At 40.5% G+C, this 21,164-nt stretch overlaps 1 protein-coding gene across 1 annotated transcript in view; it reads right to left on the bottom strand.

The window, feature by feature from the left end:
* NIBAN1 (niban apoptosis regulator 1) overlaps positions 1–21,164 on the bottom strand; it is a 152,006-nt gene that overhangs the window by 54,379 nt on the left and 76,463 nt on the right. The window contains exon 5 of the mRNA XM_060643718.3: positions 20,939–21,106. Coding sequence (XP_060499701.1) covers positions 20,939–21,106 — 168 coding nt within the window. The remainder of the gene's footprint in view (positions 1–20,938; positions 21,107–21,164) is intronic.

Raw genomic sequence — 21,164 nt, 5'->3', positions numbered from 1 at the left:
TGATGGAAGTAATAACAGAGAGGAAAGAAGGAAGGACAGACAAATGCACAGATAGAAAGAAGAAAATCAGAGAAGCTTTTATTTAACCCTGACAAATTAAGGAAGGCTTTCCAGGGCAAATGACATATAAGCTAAGGCCTTCAGAAAACTGAACTAATGAGTCCCAAATGAGCAACTGGTCCATGATTTATTTCTAAGGTAGAAAGAAGCAAAAGGCAGTAAAAATAGTGTAGTAATTATAGGTTATGTTCTTTGGAGGAAAACTAAGCAGGCAAGAAGTACAATTTCAAGAATATAATGTGTAACTGCCCATTTAGCCCCAATCGTTACCTCTCTATTATAATATTTCAATTTCAAATCTGTTCCCTTCTCTTCAGTTATCAAATTTACATTTCCAGGAACATCTTAATGAGGCCATAGGAGACTCAGATTCTTGACTTGGTAAAAGGAAAAATGGTATGAATAGAGCAGTACTGTATTCATTGAAAATCGCCAATTTTTTTCCTGCACTTGGGGGAATATGGTGGCGCCTGGCTGGCTCAGTCAGTGGAACATTCGACTCTTGATCCTGACATTGAGTTCAAGCCCCACGTTAGGTGTACAGCTTACTTCATAAACCTTAAAAAAAAAACAAAAAATAAAACCACCGAAGACAGAACTACAAAATCAGAAGAGAAGCCAGAGATGGAAAAAAATTTGACCATCCTCCCAGTCCAATCATCTATGCTGGGAATTTCCCTATGCTTCATTAAAACCAAACTGAACCACAGATGTCAACCAACCTCATAATTAATAATATTAATGATATTTAGAACTCGCTGGCAATCCTAAGAACATTTTGCTTCCAAGGCATCTATGGAAGAAATCATGGAAGTTTTGCATTTGTTTTAGCCAACCAGAATTCAATATTTCTTTTCCATCCTATTGTTCATCCATCAGCACACAAGTGGGTAAACTGGCTCATTTTAAAGACAAACACAAACTATGATGACCTGTATCTGCATAAAAGATACGGAGCACAGTGTCTGTGCTGATGCAGTGATGTCAGTGAGGCTGGCAAGGGAGCTGGGGTGTAGCCCCCATCGCACACAACACGACACACACACATACATACACAACTCACATATGAAAAGTGGTCCAGCTGTAATACTGAATGTCTTTAATGAATGGCCTTGTTGCAAAATTCTGTGGTTCGTGACTAGGGCACACAGTGCCAGGAAGTACAGCTCACTCTGGGTATGTTAAGCTTCCTCTGACAAGAAGTGCTAGACGGATGCAAACTACCTATGTTGTTGGCAAGAATGACTCATTAGCATTGCCTAAAAGGAGTCTACGGCTTTGCTGGAAGGCTTTGGATCTCAAAACTTGAAAATACCTAATCTGATCTGGTAAAGAGTGACAAAGAAAAGAAGAGGAAAGACCTTTAACTATTATTCTCCCCACAAGGGACTGAAGAAGGGAAGGACAATGGTTAAGATGTGTTATAGGAATGCATCTACCCTGATTCACCACGTTCTCTGGAACAGAGACACTGCAGGCTGGGCAAGAGCTGACTTGAAGAGAGATGGAAGGAGGTAAAATGATGTTCCTGGTCTACTTCCCAGTTGTTATTCCAGCTGTCCTTGAAAGTTAGGAGAAACCAATTCCCCAAACTCTCCACTACTGATGGAATGGGTGAACCTTACAACTGAGTCTTGTTTACAGGCAGTGGCTGTTTGGTTTTGGTTTGTTCTCCGCCCCCTGCACACCCACACCCACCACCCTGTCCAGCATCTAAGACAATGTTATGGATATGGTAGATACTTAATAAAGGTTCTTTTGTTCCAAATTTTGCCTATCTCATCACTTAAAGTGTCATTTATCCCTGACACACAGGCACGAAACTAGAAGAAAGATGATTGTCATTAATCTAGGCATTCGGACAGTCTGGGCAGTCCTCTAATTTCTATGGAAAGCTGGGGGAAGGAACAGGGAAGTACAAATAAAGAGAAGTCTCAGTTCTTTTCTTTGCTTGTACTTACATAGCCCATGCCCTGATCTCCCACAGGAAAGGGAACTTAGGAGGGAGTAGCCTGGTCTGAAAGTGGGTGTTATGATGTCATTGCTCCTCCACAACTTCCTTCTCTTTCACCTCCCTTTCTGATCCCGTTAGAATAGGAATGTCCCACTAACAGCCAGATGGTGATCGCTTGAAGCATAATTTGTGGTCTTCACAATAAAACACTAAAAAAAAAAAAAAATCAGGTCAAGTCAGGACTTTCCCCCAGCAATAAGCCAATATAGAAATCCAACCAGCATAAGAAAATGCTGAAAGGAAGAAAAAATAAAGGCTAAGTACTTAAAACATAAGGAGATGGTAATACATAAGTACCATGAATTTTCAATCCCACCCCGGCAACACACCCCACAAAATTATTCTCAGCTGTATATTTGTACAAGCCAAGAAAATTGACTTTGGAGAGCATTTTTACAGTACACAATCTACCACAGGAAAACACATCTGGGTTAAGGCACAACTTCATGTTTAAAAGCAGAGAAAAGACTTAACTTCTACATCTCAGCTGCTGCTTTAATTTCAATAAATGTACAGCAGCTCACTTCCCACTCAGATACATATTACAAAATTAAACATGCTGGTGTCAAGTTCAGTAAGAAGTGACTCACCTGACATCATCATGTGGGCCTGAATCAGGAGTTGGATTAGGTTTTTCTTATAGCAGCTAGTCAAATAATGGATGCACAGTAGGTGCTTAATAAGTACTTGCCTATTGAGAAGCCACATGGTGCAGTGGGCTAGATCGAGCACGGGCATTGGAGTCACACTGCCTGGGTTTAAAATCTTGTATTAATCACCAGCTGTCTTCCCAGCCAGAATCCTGGTCTATAAGATGGGGATGATAAAAACAATAGTGCCTACCTCACAGGATTGCTGTGAGGATGAAATGAGTTAATACTGTGGTTTTCCAAGTATGGTTCCCAGACCAGGAATATCAGCATCAGCATCACCTGAGAACATGTCAGAGATGCAAATTCTTAGGACCCAACCCAGACCTAGTGATTCAGAAACTCTGGGGATGGGGCCCAGCAATCTGTGTTTTAACAGGTACTCTGATGCCCGCAGAAGTTGAAGAATCACTGATTTAATCCCTGTGAAGTGAACAGCACGGTTTCTTTTGCTTCCATGCCTGTGCGAGCACCCAGGGAGCCCTCACGGACTGTTAACTATTACTACTGATCTATATAGAACTTAAAGGCAGCAGACAGGTAACTCAAATTTTTATATCACATGGTTCCTGCCCTCATCAGGCGTGGCCTCTGAGATAGCTGACCAGCAAGGGAAAAAGACTAAATAACTTTTAGAGGTATTGTTTACCTCTGGGATTTTATAGCCATCTCTCAGTTAGAGGTAGAAGATAGTAATGGGGTTCAGAACACGCTCTCCCCAAATATGGCACCTCAGCATATTGAATTTCTAAGCTGGAGTAGTTTGAGAAAATGGCAGAAACTGGAAGATCTCCCTGACCTTCTCCGACCCTTATCCCCCACGTGAGAGGTGACCTCCTTACACCTGGAGGAAAGGAGCATCCTTACATCCGAGACAGAGGAGCACCCAGAAGAATCTGAAAACCAGGCCTTACTAAGCTTCCCTCAGTTTACTACATTCAGCTCATACTCTTTGGCCTGTCAGGTCTTTCTACAACTTGCCATTCTGCACCAAACCCAGCATAAAAACACTCAGGTGTAATTGTTCCTTCAGGTCTTCATTTCTTTCTTTTTTTTTAATGTTTATTTATTTTTCAGAGAGAGAGAGAGAGAGAGAGCGAGCATGAGCAGGGGAGGGGCAGAGGAGAGGGAGACACAGAATCCAAAGCAAGCTCCAGTCTCTGAGCTGTCAGCACAGAGCCCGATGTGGGGCTCGAACCCATGAACTGTGAGATCATGACCTGAGCCGAAGTCGGACGCTCAACCGACTGAGCCACCCAGGCACCTGATCTTCATTTCATTATAAAGGCTCCCATGTCTATTAGACAAATGTGTATGCTTTTGTCTTGTTAATCTATGTTTGTCAGTCTGATTTTCAGACCCAGCCAGGGACCCTAAAAGGAGTGAACAAAACTTTCCTCCCCTACAATAGTCAGAAGGAGAGGACACAGGCAGAAGGGGAGAGAGTTATTTCATCTTAGTAGAGGAGATCATCCACACACTCAAACTCAAGGTACAGCTTGCCAGAGTGAGAGCTTTTATATGCAATTATATAATGCAGTAGAAAAGAAAAAGGCTCACATTGGAAATGCAAAAGTCATTAAATAAATATTTCTCAGTTGTAGTTGCTATTAGAATTAAGATTGTCTTCAAAAAGGTAATTCTATGAAATTGTGGTACTCTACAACGCGTAAATAAGTGGTTTGATTTTACCACTTAATGGCTAAGTACGTTGTGCCCATTCACTATTTTAAGCTATTTTATTGAACACCACTTTAAACGCTGATTTCACATTATAAAAATCCTAACTCTTGGGGCGCTTGGGTCGCTCAGTGGGTTAAGCATCCGACTTCGGCTCAGGTCATGATCTCCAGGTTTGTGAGTTCGAGCCCCGCGTCAGGCTCTGTGCTGAGAGCTCAGAGCGTGGAACCTGCTTCAGATTCTGTGTCTCCCTCTCTCTCTATCCCTCCCCCATTTGCAGTCTGTCTCTCTCCCAAAAATAAATAAATGTTAAAATTTTTTTAAAAAAAATCCTAACTCTCTACCAGGAATGTGATTTTAAAAAAATAAAAATTAAGTTGCTTAAAGAAAAATGCCTTACATTTGAGAGGAAGACTCGGCAGCAACAATGGCATAACTTTGAAGGGATGCTGGTTTAAAACACAGATTTCTGGGCTTCTCTCCTCAGAAATTTGGATTTAGTAGGTCTGGGGGAAAGCCAGGGAATCTGAAATTTTAGCAGTCTCCTCACCTCCACCCTGACCGCAGACTCCTTTAGAGCAAGTGGTTAAACAGATCACATTTGAAAAACATGTTAAAAATCTTTGTGGATACTCTTAAATGAATAAGGGCTTCTGATTAAGCAAAGTTTTCAGAGCACTGAGGCTGAACCCTTTATATATAGGAAGGGTTTGAGTTATATTTAATGAAAAGCTTTCTAAACTGGAGTCCACATTTCTCTATCATGTCACAAATAGCATACAGGGTATAATTTAACCTTGATGCCTGAGACTTCTTCATTATTATCATTATGGCTGATATGTACTATAGCTGCAGAGAGCATTCAACATATAGTTGACTGAAACACTGATTCCTAAAGTGGCCCTGGAACTTGAAAACTTTCTGAATATCAATCAGCTTTAGCTTTTCAGCCTTTCCCCCAAGGCCAAGGTGGCAAATGTGTAGCGTCCAAACCTCAAGGGCAATGCAACATGGTTGCAAAACAAACTCAGGCTTAAAAGAGGTATTAGGGACAATTAACTTTCCAATACCATTTAAATTTTATCTATGGGTGCTCAGCAGTATGGTCGGCTCTGTACTTTAACCAGGCCTCTCACTGGGAAAAAAAAAATTCTGGATAAATTACACTGTGAATCCTATTTTTAAATACCCTGATGAATGTGCTGGCAGTAAAGTAAGAAATCTGTTTTGGGTTGAATTGTGTTCCCCCAAAATTCCTATGTTGAAGTTCTGATCCTCAGTGTCTCAGAAAGTGACCTGAGTTGGAAATAAGGTCATTGTAGATGTTAACTAGTTAAGATGAGGTCATTCTGGAATAGGTTGAGCCCCTAGCCCAAGATGACTGGTGTCCTTAGAAAAAGGCAAAATTTGGACACAGGCATGCTCAGAGGGAAAATGCCACGTGAAGATGAAGGCAGAGATAGGAGTGATGTTTCTAGAAGGCAAGGAGAGAAGCCTGGAACAGATCCTTCTCTCACAGCCCTCAGAAGGAGCCAACCCTGGCAACATCTTGCTTCGAAAACTGTGAGACAAAAAAATTATGGGGTTTGGGGCGCCTGGTTGGCTCAGTTGGTTAAACGTCCAAATTCAGCTCAGGTCATGATCTCAGAGTTTGTTAGTTCAAGCCCTGCATTGGGCTCTCTGCTGTCAGCTCGAAGCCTGGAGCCTGCTTTGGAGTCTGTGTGTGTGTGTGTGTGTGTGTGTGTGTGTGTGTGTGTGTCCCACCCCTGCTTGTGCGCTCTCTCTCTCTCTCTCTAAAAAATGAATAAACTTAAAAAACATTTCTTTTTTAATTTAAGGGGTTTAAGCCATCCAGTCAGTGGTAATTTGTCATAGCAGCCCTAGCAAACTAAGACAAAGCCCCAACACATAAGCCAAGCCTTGAAATTAGGCTTAGAAAAGTGAAGACATAACGTACCCAGTGCCTTTACCACCTTAGGCCAATGACTTTATGCTACCCTTTACATAGTCTCCGGGATGCTGGGTACTCCCAATCCATATGAGGTGCTCTATTAAATTGCAGAAACCACCCACATATACATGGTTTTAGACCATTACAAGGAACATTGCCTGTGTCAAACCTTGGCCCTGAGTAAAGGAGATAAACACTTCCCCTGAGAAATCATATTCATAAGCATGTTCCCACAACCTTTATGGCCTAAATTCACATTAGCTGAGTGCTCCAAATATCTAGTAGTGCCCTCTAGCATGTGGTGAGAAGAAACACAAATCCTCTCTGGAGGAATTCACCTTCAGTTGGCCTCAATGAAATATGAGTTTATCATGAAATATCACAAAGTACACAAGTTAATAAGGTACCATGAGCAAGAACAAGCAGAAATAAGAACCAGCAGAATACAACCCACAAAGATCTCAGATAATGGAATTAGCAGACACGGAATATAAAATATGTTAAGTTTAACATGTTTTTAAAATAAAAGAAGGAATTAGGGTACGTGGGTGGCTCAGTCGGTGCGTCTGACTTTGGTTCAGGTCATGATCTCATAGTTTTTGAGTTCGAGCCCAGCATTGGGCTCTCTGCTGTCAGCACAAAGCCCGCTTCAGATCCTCTGTCCCCCTCTCTCTGCCCCTCCCCTGCTCACTTGCCCTCTCAAAAATAAATAGACATTAAAATAAAAGAAAGAATTAAACATGTGAGTAAAGAGAGATGGTTTTAAACGACTATTCAGATTAGAAAAAGAATGAAAATGATGAAATAATAAAAAAAGTATGACAACTAAAAAATAAAACTCAACGAGTGTAACAGCAGATTAAATATAACTGAGGGGATCCTGGGTGGGTCAGTCAGTTAAGTGTCCAACTCTCGATTTGGCTCAGGTCATGATCTCACAGTTGGTGAGATCGAGCCCCATCCACGTTGGGCTTTGTGCTGAGTATGGAGCCTACTTGGAATTCTCTCTCTCTCCCTCTCTGCCCCTACCTCTGTGCACTCTCTTTCTCTCTCTCTCTCTCTCTCTCAAAATAAATAAATACATGTTTAAGTATAGCTGAGAAAAAAGATCTGTAGAAACTTTTCAGGAAAAACAGAAAAAAAGATGAAAAATATAAAATGTTTATATCATATGTATCTTATCAGATTTCTTCCAAAGAGAAGACATAGAAAAAAGGGAGAAAAAGAGATAACATCTGAGAATTTTCCCAAATGTATTAAACAGTAATCCACAGATTCAGGAAAACAAACAAATTTCAAGCAGTATAAATAAACAGGAAATCCACAGCTATGGCACGTGAAACTGCAGAATGCCGAAGACAAAGAAAATGTATTTCTTTAAGTGAGAAATACATCAAACTACTTTCAAAAGAACAACAAATCTCTTACCTTCAATGACGGAAGCCAGAAGATAGTGGAATAAAATATTCAATGTGGTGACAGAAAAATAACTACCACCCCAGGATTTCACATGTGGTGAAATATCTTTTCTGAGCAAAGAGGAGGTAAAGACATTTTCTGATAAACAAAAACTAAGAAAGAATGAACCCAAACTAAAGGAAATTCTACAGGATATAGGTGAGGAAGAAAGAAAATGCTTCCAGATAGAAGGTCTAAGAGGCAAGAAGAAATTGTGAGCATAGATAGTGTAAAAATGTGGTAAGCATTAAAACTGTATGAAACAGCAATAATAATATATTAGAAAGTCAAAATAAAAAGATTAAAACTGTATGAAACAGCAATAATAATATATTGGAAAGTCAAAATAAAAGATAATTAAAATTCAAGTCAACAATAGCCTATAAACTCTGCGGCCGGGGCGGGGGTTAGGGGAGGATGTTGCAGGAGTTAGTGTTCTAAGTTACTTGTATTATTTTGAGAGAAAGTTGAGGATGTTGATTAATTTTTGAGACGTTAAGTTATGCAGGCTAACAAAACAAATAGAATATACACATTTTTATTGTGCAATACTAATCTAGAAGAAGGGAAGAATGTAGAGAAAAGAAAACAGAAAAAGTGAGATATATGGAAAACACAAAAGTATAAGTAATTATAGTAGATATAAGCAAAGTAAATGCTCCATTTAAGAAACTATCATGTTTTTATTAAATGGATATTTGTGTAAGCTATGAAAAAAATAAAACCAGTGTTGCTATATTAATATCAAACAACATAGACTTGAAAACAAATAGGATTAACGGAGATAAAATGGGTCATTTCATAATGGTAAATAATTCAATTCACAGGAAGCTAAAACAAATTTTAAATAAGTATCCATCTAGTAACATGTATATGTTACAAAATATGTAACAAAATATAATCCAACAATGAATAGAAGTGGAAAAAAATCTACCATTCATGGCCACTTTCAAGTGGCAGATTTTAACAAACCCCTCTTTAGTAACTAATAAATTTAGCATAGTAGAAAACAATCATTAAAAAAAAAAAAAAAGGACTGGAATGACACAAAGATACACTAAAGCTAACAGACACATACAACTATACAACTGTAAAATGTATAGAAGTACCCATGGAGCTTTTTAGGCTGTGGGCCCCCTCCCCCAGAACACCACACACATACAGGCCATAAAACAAGATGCAACCAATTTTAAAGAATATCAGACAGACCATATTTTTTGTCTGCAGCACAATTAAGCCAGAAACCGATAATAAGGGGTGCCTGGGTGACTCAGTCGATTTAAGTGTCCGACTCTTGATTTTAGGTCATGATCTCACAGTTTGTGAGACTGAGCTCTGCATCAGGCTCTGCACTGAAAGCACAGAGCCTGCTTGGGATTCTCTCTCTCCCTCTCTCTCTGCCCCTTCCTTGCTCACATGTGTGCTCTCTCTCACTCTCAAAAATAAATAAGCTTAAAAAAAATAAATGCACAATATATAGTTGGAAATTAAGGAACATAATTCTAAGTGACTCAGAGGTTAAAGAAAAAATAATAACGGAAATCAGAAAATATTTAAATCTGATGGTAAAAAATGAAAAATACTGCAAAAATGATAATGAGGGGTGCCTGGGTGGCTCGGTTGAGTGTCTGACTTCAGCTCAGGTCATGATCTCACGGTTTGTGGGTTCAAGGCCCACATCGGGCTCTGTGCTGACAGCTCAGAGCCTGGAGCCTGCTTCAGATTCTGTGTCTCCCTCTCTCTCTGCCCCTCCCCAGCTTGCACTCTGTCTCTCTCTCTCAAGTAACGTTAAAAAAAAAATGATAATGAAATATCATTTCACATCCAAACTTGTAGATTAAGCTAAAACAATACATAAAGGGAAGCTTAAAGCATTTATACTTATATTAGAGCAGAAGAAAGGATGATGATTAGTGACTATATTAGTTTTTCAATTGCTATACAAACAAATTACTCCAAAAGCTAACGACTTTCAATAGTGGTACATATTCATCCTTTCTCATAGTTTTTGTGGGTCAGGAACTCTCTGGGTGGTGGCTTGAGGTGTTTCATGAGGTTGCAGTCACATTGTTGGCCAAAGCTACAATCATCTGAAGGCTTGACTACAACAGAAGCATCCACTTCCAAGGAATTTTACTCACATGCCGCCATGTTGAGGCTGGCTGTTGGCAAGAGGCCTCAGTTTTCTCCACGTGGCCCTCCACAGAGCGCTGCTGTGTGTTCTCACTAGATGTGGCCAGCTCTTCCCAAGCAAGTGACCCAAAAGAGAGAAAGCCAGGCAGAAGCTATTCTTTTTGTGACCTATTCTCAGAACTCAACATACTACTTCTGCTACTACTCAACATACTACTACATCTCACCTCTATTTGTGAGTCACTAAGTCTGGCCCACATTCAAGAGAGGGAAAATTAGGTTTCATCTTTCTCAAGGAAAAGGTGTCAAAGAATTTTCAAGCATTTTAAGACCCTCACAATGAGCTAAGTATCTACCTGAAGAGATGAGGGGGGTAGGGATGGGGAACAACAAGCAAAAGAAAGCCCAAGGAAATAGAAAAAAAGGCAATTAGAAAGATAATATCAGAAATTCACCTAATAGAAAACAAATATGCCATTGTCTGCAAAATCCAAACTTGTTTCTTTTTAAAAAAAAAGTTGACAAAATTGACAAATTTCTAGTAAGACTGACCAAGAAAAAAGGTGAGGAGATACAGATCAACAATATTAGAAATAGAAAAGGAATAACTACATGGGGTGCCTGGGTGACTCAATTGGTTAAGTATCCAACTCTTGATTTCGCCTCAGGTCGTGATCTCACAATTTGTGAAATCAAGTCTCACATGGAGCTCCATGCTGATAGCACAGAGCCTGCTTGAGATTCTCTCTTTCCCTCCCTCTCTGCCTCTTCCCACTGTGCACATGCTCTCTCTCTCCCTCAAAATAAATAAACAAATACGCTTTATTTTAAAAAAGGAGAATAACCTTGATGGCAAAGTGTCATTGCAAAATTGCAGGCCAAATACACTCAACACTGATGTGAACACCCCCTGAGATATTAGAAAATCAATTCAAAATTATATTTCTATAAACCAGCAACAAACAGAAAGTGTTCATAGCAGCACTGTTAGTAACAAAAAATGGAAACAACCCAAATGCTTATCAAGAGTAAAATGGATACTAGAAATTATGGTACATTAATACAATGGAAAATATTTTGCCACGCAAATCAATGAAATACAGCCGTAAGCAATAACACGAGTGAATCAATGGAGTAAAATATTGAAAAAAAGGAAGTCATGAAAGAAGGTGTGTAATAAAATTCCACAAGATAAAGTCTAAAAACATGCAGAATGATTAAATATATATAATAAAGCTATGAAGAAAAGCAAAATACAAAATCTGGGATGGTGCTCTCTCAAAGGGAAAAGAAGGTAATAGGATAAGGGGGGGCACATGAGAAATAACAGAGGTGACAGTAATGTTCTTTAAACCTTTTGCATACTTCATAAGCATTCTTTTATAGCTAGTCAATGTTTAATTTAAAAAAAAAGAAAAAAGCTCCAGGGGCTCAGTCGGTTGAGTGTCCAACTTTGGCTCAGGTCATGATCTCGTGGTCTGTGAGTTCAAGCCCCACATCAGGCTGACAGCTCAGAGACTGGAGCCTGCTTCAGATTCTGTGTCTCCCTATCTCTCTGCCCGTCCCCTGCTCATGCTCTGTCTCTCTCTGTCAAAAATAAATAAACATTAAAAAAAATTAAAAAAAAAACAAAACAACTCCAAACAACTAATAGAATGAACAACAGCCCCAACATGGTTCTCTTCCATCTTACAAGCTCCAAATTCGTTCACAGTATGGGAAGGACAGTGGCTCCCCATCCCATGACAATAGGTGAGACTTTTCTCCAAGCCCTCCTGCATGTTGATTTTAAAAAGAAATATAGGGGGCGCCTGGGTGGCTTAGTCAGTTAAGTATCCACATTGGCTCAGGTCATGATCTTGTGGTCTGTGAGGTCAAGCCCCGTGTTGGGCTCTGTGCTGACAGCTCGGAGCCTGGAGCCTGTTTCGGATTCTGTGTCTCTGTCTCTCTCTGCCCCTCCCCTGCTCATGCTTTGTCTCTCTCTCTCTCTCAAAAATAAATAAACATCAAAAAATAAAAATAAATAAATAAAAAGAAACCTACGAACATATGCCAAATGGAGTTCTTTTATAATGTTGATTACACAGCCACGTATTAAAACAGCCATCTCATTTGCTATATCATTTCCATCTTACCATATTCCACCCACAAGTTAAAAAAACAAACACAAAAACCCTTGAAAGTTAGTCAAGCTTTGTCAAAATCAGTCATAATAACATCAAAAAGTGTCCAGTAATTTTGGAATGTACCCAGTCCAAATAACACAGACAAATAACTTCACTTGAATTAATTTCAACTCTCTGCTTGTTTATATGTGCTCCAATTTGTCACCCTTAGCTACCATCATAACACAACCTTTAGATCTTCATACCAAAATAACCACTTGGTTCATTAGAAGTAGGAAATGGGGAGGGCGCCTAGGTGGCACAGTGGGTTGAGAGCCTGGCTCTTGGTTTCTGCTCACGTCATGATCTCATGGCTTCATGGGTTCAAGCCCTGCATCAGGCTCTGCGCTGACAGTGCAGACCCTGCTTGGGATTCTCCCTCTCTTGCTCTCTCTCTGCCCCTCCCCTACTTGCACTGTCTCTGTCTCTCTCAAATAAATAAATAAACTTTAAAAAAAAGAAGTAGGAAGGGGAGGTGAAGAGCAAGAATCAGTGGTTTCACTGAGGTGATAACATTTGCTGGACAGGCCAAAAGACGTGTTCAACAGTAGTTCCATGGCAATGTAGCTTCAGGCAACAGATAAACGGAAGACTATATACATAGGTACTGGTGGTGATAAATGCTAAATGGCTGAGAGAAAACACTTCTCGTGATTCTAGTCTCTGATGGAGACCTATTCTTTCAGTATCAATTCTTAGACTGTTTTTGAGAGATTTGAGTAATTTAAGTGTATCCATAAGTATAAATAATATGAATGAAACACATTTAGATCTATCATTTTGGCTTTTTACTTTAGTTTTATTCAGGTGCAAAACTGACATATAAAATTATAAGATATCTAATAGGTACATCTTGGTAACTACGTATATACTACATATATATATATATATATATATATATATATATATATGTATATATATATACATATATGCGTGTGTGTGTGTGTGTGTGTGTGTGTGTGTGTGTGTGTGTGTAGTAGTGGAAAGATTCCCCCTATCTAGTTAATTAATACATCTATCACTTTGTGTATTTATCTTTGGGGGGGGGGTGGTTAGAACATTTAAAATTCTACTTTTTTAGCAAATTTCAATTATACAAAACACTATCAACTATAGTCATCATGTTTTACATTAGATACTCAGACCTTATTCATCTTATAGCTGAAAGTTTGTACCCTTTTACCAACCTCTCCCTATTTCCCCTACCCTGCAGTTCTGGCAACAACTTTTCTACTCTGTTTCTGTGAGTTTGACTTTTTTTTTTTTTTTAGATTCCACATATAAGTGACACCATGCGGCATTTGTCTTTCTCTGTCTGGCTTATTTTAGGTGTATTATTTTTAGACTATTCCAACCCATGTCCTCACAAGCAGCATAATCTTCCTTTACAAACCAGCTTTTATTTAAATTATATAAAACCATATATAGTTTTATCATACACAAAATTTAACCAGTAAACAAGCTACATTACCAAATATTTTATCTTCAGAGCATATCTAAACTGAAAGATACAGTTATGTTTAGCAGGTGCACAATATACCGAGTTAAGTTCAGATAGAACTACTTATCAAGAAACCAGACATAACCCACGTTTGGGTCATGCAAATGTATCATAAAGGTAGTCTGATTTAATAGTTTTGTGTTTTAAAGGACCAAGAGATGAAGGAGTCTTCTAAAAAGTAATGCTGAAAAGACAATAGATGTCAAGGACTAGGTGTCAGAACAACTAGTCCTCTACCACTAACCAGCTGTGTCCTTGGGCAAGTGACGCACTATTTGAGCCTTATCATAAATGAATTCTGGTGGGTTAGAATAGGTGACCACTAAGGTCTCTTCCAAAGTCAGCTTTGTATAAACAATAAGCAAGGGTCAGAAAGGGGGAAGTGATAACTCCTTTAGAGAAAATGGCATATTCACAAAGGGACAGAGAAATATTTGTAATTTGTACAGCATTCACTGTGTGAGGCAAAGAGCACAGACTAAAACCAAGGAGAGAAGGTCATCTCCAAGCAGGGAGAATCTTTGGGAAGAATTTCCTTGGGTCAGTCCTATGAAAACTGGAAACTGATATCGAGTTACTTATTAAACAGTAATTTAGCAAGCATTTTCTTTTATGGTGTATATAGGTTTTTATGCATTGCAACAAAAGTACACTGCAGAATACTTTTTATAAGTAAAAGCATGCAAAGAGATGTTTATTAAAATTGTACTTATATTTATGTATGTCCAAACATTCATCTCTAATAAAGTGTCCAGAAGATCCCACGCATAGTTAGAATTTTCTGACACAGAGACAGGTGTGTCTGTAAATATAAGTATGTGCCACAAATTCCTAAGTATGTTTTCATATATAACAACATAAAATGCATTGTACAGTTTCAGTTAAAACTGGTTGATGCCCACATCAGACACTTAGTCCCTCAAGTAATGAACTTGTTTCACAGGTGATAATAGGCTGAGGAGACACTGCTCCAAGGAGACGTTAGTGAAAACAGATCCGAGATCCACTGGTGAGTACTGGAGAGCATGAAACGTCATGTTCAAATAAACACACCAGAAAGGGTTTGATCTATTTACTTGAATCATAAGATCCTTTTCTGTTTTAAAATTCAGTTTAATTCAGCAACATTTACTGAACACTGAAAATGTGCAAGTGTCAAAACCAAATCTAATAGAGGCGTTTGATTTGACGTGGGATTTCTGGGATAAGAGCTCAAAGCAGTCAATCCTGACAGCAACCAATTCCAAAGTTTAATCACCGTGACAGCTTCACATTCAGCCTGACTCACTCCATTACAGGCACCCTGGGATGTCACAATTGTCATAAGTGATTGAACAGTCTAATTTGAAACAGAGGTTTGCAGGGCATCATTACATGATTCTGCTCTTCTTCCCCAAATCCTCTGGGCTCTTCTTTTATACTAACTTTTCAACCCATGTGCCCTCCTGCTTCCCAGATAGTTCACTCTCCCCTCTTTCTTAGTGTTCAAGATGATGAAGACAACAGTGTCTGGTGAGTGGCAGTCCTGGCTGTCCTTCAAGCTAGCACAGTACCGTCGAAGAAAACTTTGCCAGCAGTCCCCGTCCTTTCCAGAATCACCATTCATCCAGCGACGGTGGCCTTCTAACATCGGACTCTTTTGTTCCTCAAACCCTTTAGGCTTTGTGTTGACAAATTCCTTCAGTCACTCATGCCAGTGTGGTTTTGAAATAGGCCAAGCCACATTTACAATTATCGTCTCTAAAATCGCACTTCAATTCTGAAGTCAGCTTTATTTTAGCAGTAAGTTATTAATTCATTCATGTCCTTGAGCCATTTTATGAAACACAAGATACTTGCCTGAGCACTGCATGGGGATACAAGGGTGACACACGATTTCCCTTGAGGGACTTGAAATAGAGGAAGAGAAATAGGACAAGGAGATGTGAAAATGAACAATGTGAGGCAAACTATAGACAGTTTCCAATCGGGGGGCAGATAACAGGTGCTAGAGAAGTTAACCTTGGGGTCTTCATGGCAGGGGTCGGACTGAAGCTGGTTCTCAAAGGAGTAAGGAATAGGGAGAAAGGAGGCATAGGTATTTGAGGTGTATGCAAAGCCAAAGGTATCCAAGTAACACTCCGATTCAAAGAAGGCGGGAGGAGTAAGGCAGCAAGATTGGGAGAGAGGTGGCTTGTGCCCGTGAATACAGTAAATCAGGCCCAGCCAGCCGCCTTGGAATGAAATGTTTCATCTTTGTGACAATGGCCGTGCCCACTGAAGGATTTTAATCAAAAAGTGTGCTTACAGGTGATTTATCTGACTGTTACCTATAGAAGGAAGTGGCAGTAATTGGAAAAAATAAGATCAACCATAAGCCTCTGGGAATGTTTTTTATATATGAGTCCCAAAGCAGGTTGGTAGCAGTGAACTTGAAATAAAATATAGAACAGACACTGGCAATTAAGTATGTATCTGTATGAAGAGGGTGAGTCAGAGACCCTAACTGAGCCACTGAATTTCACAAAGGTTTTATATTCCTGATGAGCTTGCTGCCTACAGGCTCAATAGTAAAATCACAGATCCACGTAGTGAGTGAATAAAAGCACCAACCCATTTCACTTAATGTTTACAGATTTTACATACAAACATCTTTAAGCTGCACCAACATACATGCTCCATGCTTTTTCACACATGAGCGTATTTGTAACTACCAAAGGATGAAGGATTGAGATATTTACAGAGCCTTTACCGGACACCAGACCCTTGGACAATTGCTGGCAATGGGGATACATAGAAAAAAAAGCCGGTCTCCCTTTGAGGGGCTGGCAAACCACAGCCTTCCTACAAAGCCAGCCACAGCTTCAATGATGGCACAAAGACTGCTGATTTCCCCAGATTGTCCTCCTGTCTCCAGCCCTGTCCACGTGTCTGTCTATGAGACTTCCTCACCTGGATGTTCATGGACTTTTCCAACTCAGCATCTACAACACTGACTACATTACCTCCTTCCCTTGGAACCTGCTCCTTAGGCAAGGCTGCCGTCTCAGAGAATGGCAGCAGCTGGGACTCCTCCTACTGCCTCACTCTCCACACCATCTAGCCTCAAGTTCTGTCCATTTTGCTTCCTGGATATCTCTCTTATCCAGCCACCTCTCACTATCTCCATTATCAGCTCTCTGGCACAGGCTACCCCCATCCGTTGCCGGCCAAAGCTTCCTAAGTGGTCTCCTGGCATCCCAGCCTGCTACTCTCCCATCCTCTGCCCACACAGCAGCCAGTGTGACCTTTCTAAAATGAATATATGACTGAGTCACTTATCTGCTTGAAACCCTTTAAAAGTTTCCTTTAGCTGTTAGAATAAAGTGCAAATCCCTTAATATCCATTGCAAAGCCCTTTATATCCTGGATCCTGCCCATCTTCCCATCCCCACTTGGATCCTCTCTCCTCTCTAAGCACCAGCCACACAAAATTCTTTCACTTTCTCTAATGATCCATGCTCTGACTCTCTTCCTGACCCCCCACGCATACTATTCCTCCCACCAGAAACACCTTTTCTCCTTCCTGCAAATTCCTATGCCAAGGAATCATTATCCTGAGCTGAAAAGACAGGCTTGCATTGATAATGATCATTATTCCATGTTGCATATGTACAACTCTGTATTTGTTAAAAGAGTTTTTAACTCTAACCCTATAACTACAATGACCAGATTTTTCAAACTAAAGTTCTAAAGAATAGGACAGGGCTGTGTTAGAATACCTTGCCTTTATGTAAGTCTCATTTTATGGAAGTGGACATTTAGTACCCTGACCTTCCCTCACTGGGGACAAGGGATTGCAGTGTGATTCCAAAAGGACAGAGGACAGAAGTTGCTCTGGGCACATATTATGCAATGGGCTTGATACTTAGGCCAGTGTGTTGGAGTGGGATGTTCTGCTAAAGAATAATCTTGTGGAATGTTTTTATGCCTGCTCAGTGAAGAGGTGCCAAAAACAAAACAAAACAAAACAAAACAACACACACACACACACACACACACACACACACCTACCTTTATGTACCTTGGGAGTGTAAATAATATTTGAGGAGCCCAGAAGCAGCTCCCTCTCTTGAAGGAAGAAGGAGCAGAGAGCCCTCTGCCTGCCCCAACCTACTCTAAGACATAGCTTTATTGTCCAAGAACCAGGTGTCGAGATTGAATCTGTCAAGACAAATCAGGCCCTTTGTTGAGATTAAATAGGAAACACACCCACCCCATAAGGAGTAGTAGGAGAAGTGGTTCTGGATTCAGAATGAATGGACAAGGATACCTGGACCAGTTTGAACCCAGAATTCCTGGGGCAAGTGGGCTGGGTTGTGGTGGTATTTGAGCACCAAGGGAGGTATCCTAGGAATCCCCAGTGGCAGACATCTTTGGTGGAACTTACCACAAAGGCAATGAAATGATCTTCCTTCAAAGATTCCCTGAGGGTATTATGCTTAGTGAAATATGTTAGACAGAGAAAGACAAATACTATATGATCTCACTTACATTTGGAATCTAAAAACAAAACAAAACCAAGTCATAGGAACAGGCATTAGATTGGTGGCTGCCGGAGACAGGAGGTAGGAGGCAGGGAAAGGGGTGATGGTGATCAATCAAAGGTATAAACTTCAAGTTATAAAATAAATAAATTCTGGGATGTAATGTACAGTGTAGTAACTATAGTTAACAATACTGTAGTATATATTTGAAAGTCACTAAGAGAGTAGATCTTGAACGTTCTCATCATGAGAAAAAAAACTGTAATTCCGTGAGGTGATGGGTATTAACTAAACTTATCGTGGTGATCGTTGTATGATATATATACATACATATATCATAATGGACTAATGGTATTGGACTAATACCATGTTATGTCAATTTACATTTCAATAAAAATGAAAAAGGAAAAAGAGGGGCACCTGGGTGGCTCAATCAGTTGAGTGTCCCACTCTTGATTTCAGCTCAGGTCATGATCTCACGGTTTGGGAGTTTGAGCCCCACGTCGGGCTCCATGCTAACAGTGCCTGCTTGGGATTCTCTCTTTCTCCCTGTCTCTGCCACCTGCCCCCTCAAAATAAATAAACTTTTTTAAAAAAGGAAAGGAAAGGAAAAAAAGATCCCTGAAGACTTGTGAGTGGACAAAGTCAATGATGGCCCAGCACCAGCTGCCTGAATATCTCAGACCTAGTTCTCAACAGCGGCATATTGTGGCCTGACAGCCAGTGGAGCAGAGACAGCAGGCTGACAGCCCTACTCTATTTGCCTGAGAGTGGAAATCACGCTGTCCCCTTAGGGTTTCAGGCCCCCGTCATGGCCCTAATTTTACATCTATTTCTGGACTCTTCTGGTAATTATGGAAAAAAAGAATGGTTCACTGTTCGTGAACCTCTTACGGGTTTACTCAAGATCACACAGTGAATAACAGGTAGAGGTGGAAACAACAAAAGTGAGTCAGTAAAGACGGGTGGTACATTGTGCGGTCAAAAACACAGAAAGACAAGTGAGGAGGGAAAGACCCAGGAGCTCACTGGCCCATGGCAGTCAAAGACTGTTCCTTACAATGTTCTGATGGTCTCTGGTCCTGCCTGTGGCTACAGGAATTTCTGCCACATCACAGCAAGTCTGCATAGAGCCTCAGTGAGGGAAAGTTGTTTATGGACAGAGGACTGTGACATAAAATGAGAGCAAGTGACTAGACCTTGTTATCTTAGTGCCTTTGATAACACTGGAGAGCAAAGTTAGGTTTTGAATTGACTGAAATCTTCCATAAATGGAATCTGAATGCAGGCTACATCACATCCAAAAATTCCCCAGGGAATTTCCTATTATGTACATGGAAGGGGGAATGAAGCAAGTCCCATCTGGCGAGGCAGAGAACATTCTCTGCTGCGTGAAACTGCATGGTTCGCATGGTTAGTGCCAACGGCATGTTCATACTAGACCAAGGCCCTGCACACAGAGGTGTGAGTGTGTTGAAAAATGAGCTAGATGGAATGGGCATTGCTAGGCAATTATTTGTCTCTAAAACATCAAAACCACAAGGCAAGATATTAATAAGGGTATCGTTTTTATAAAGTCCCTAACCAGTTATGAGCCAATATTGTGACCATTGTTACTCAGAGTTGCTATAGCAAAATAGAGTGACATTATTTTTTCCCATAGCTTCCTACCAATACACGAGCTAGAATCAAGAACAGACCAACAAACATCGCTAGTGACTTTTGCTCTTGAGGACTGACATTCTCAGGGAAACCTCAGAACTCTAAAGAAAATATACAATGACATTAGCCTTATTAGGAAATAAAGGCACTGATGGATAAGGTGACTCAATTCAAAAGTCACCCGCTCAAAAAGACCTCCTCTGACAAGCCTCAAGTCCTGAACTCCATTCTTCACTGTGTAGTAACACCCCGTTACTCTGCAACACATTATCAAGTTATCTTGTTAATTTGTGCTCCTGTGGTCCTTCTTCTGTGTTTGAATATAGACCCAGAGAGAGGAACTCTGCACGGTTCATGACTCTGTTCTTAATACCTATGAAGGCTGACACAGGGTACATCCTCGGTGATACTTGACTAACTGCCTTTCCAGCGGCCAAAGAACAAAAAGATTAATTATCTGTAAATGAAGACTTCGTGGAGTCCAGAAAACCCCGCATTCACATCAATTCATCAAAAACATCCCATAGCGCAATGAAAAGTCTTTTTCCCATTATAGACGTGATACTGATTAAATCCATACCTAGAGCAAAGTGAAGCCAACATTACTCCAGGTGTGGCCCACGACCAGCAGCATCAGCGTCGCTCGGCAGTTTGTTAGAAAAGCAAAATCGGGGCTCCACTATAGATCCAGTGAATTAGAATATCTGAGGGTGGGGCCCAAAAATCCGTGGTCAATAAGTTCTCCAAGTGATTTGGTGTACCATAAAGTTTTGAGCAAGTTATTCAGATACAAAGGAGAGAAAAAACAAGAAATGTCATAAGGACTAAATTTGCCACGGACAGCTGGCACATCCTTGCTGTCATTTCAGCAAGAAACATCAAGAAAAAGGAAGAGGATGGATTGTGCACAAAATTATATGGATAAATACGGCTCACACGTGCCCTGCATTCTGTTTCATGGAGGCTTCCAAGACCTGACTCAAGAACCAGCAAAGTGGAGGCGCTCCTGGGCTCCAAACTCCTGCTTTCACTTGACTTCCCCTCCTTTCAGGGGCCAGCACAATGGTGGCTCTTTCTAGGAATCATTCTAACAGGCGACTGAGTAGGCCCCCTGAGAAAAAGCAGCCCAGCTGCGGATGTGAGGACAGCCATGTCATACCGTGATTGAGATGTCTGATGCAGTCACTCAGGAGAGCACTGAACTTCTTCTGCTCGGCGGCCTCGTGGAAGCAGAAGTAGCCGTGTCTGAGGAACGGCTGCCACAGGTACACCGGGAATTCCTTAGGCACGACCACAAAGGGCTGAGCGTTCTCCTTCTCACTGGATGCTAAAGAAACATTGAAAACACAAAGACATTTTAAAACGTGTTATCTTTTATTTAAAAT

Source organism: Panthera onca, chromosome F1, assembly GCF_046562875.1.
Source record: "Panthera onca isolate mPanOnc1 chromosome F1, mPanOnc1 haplotype 2, whole genome shotgun sequence".
Lineage (NCBI taxonomy): Eukaryota > Metazoa > Chordata > Mammalia > Carnivora > Felidae > Panthera > Panthera onca.
This window is presented reverse-complemented; position numbering and strand designations above follow the sequence as displayed.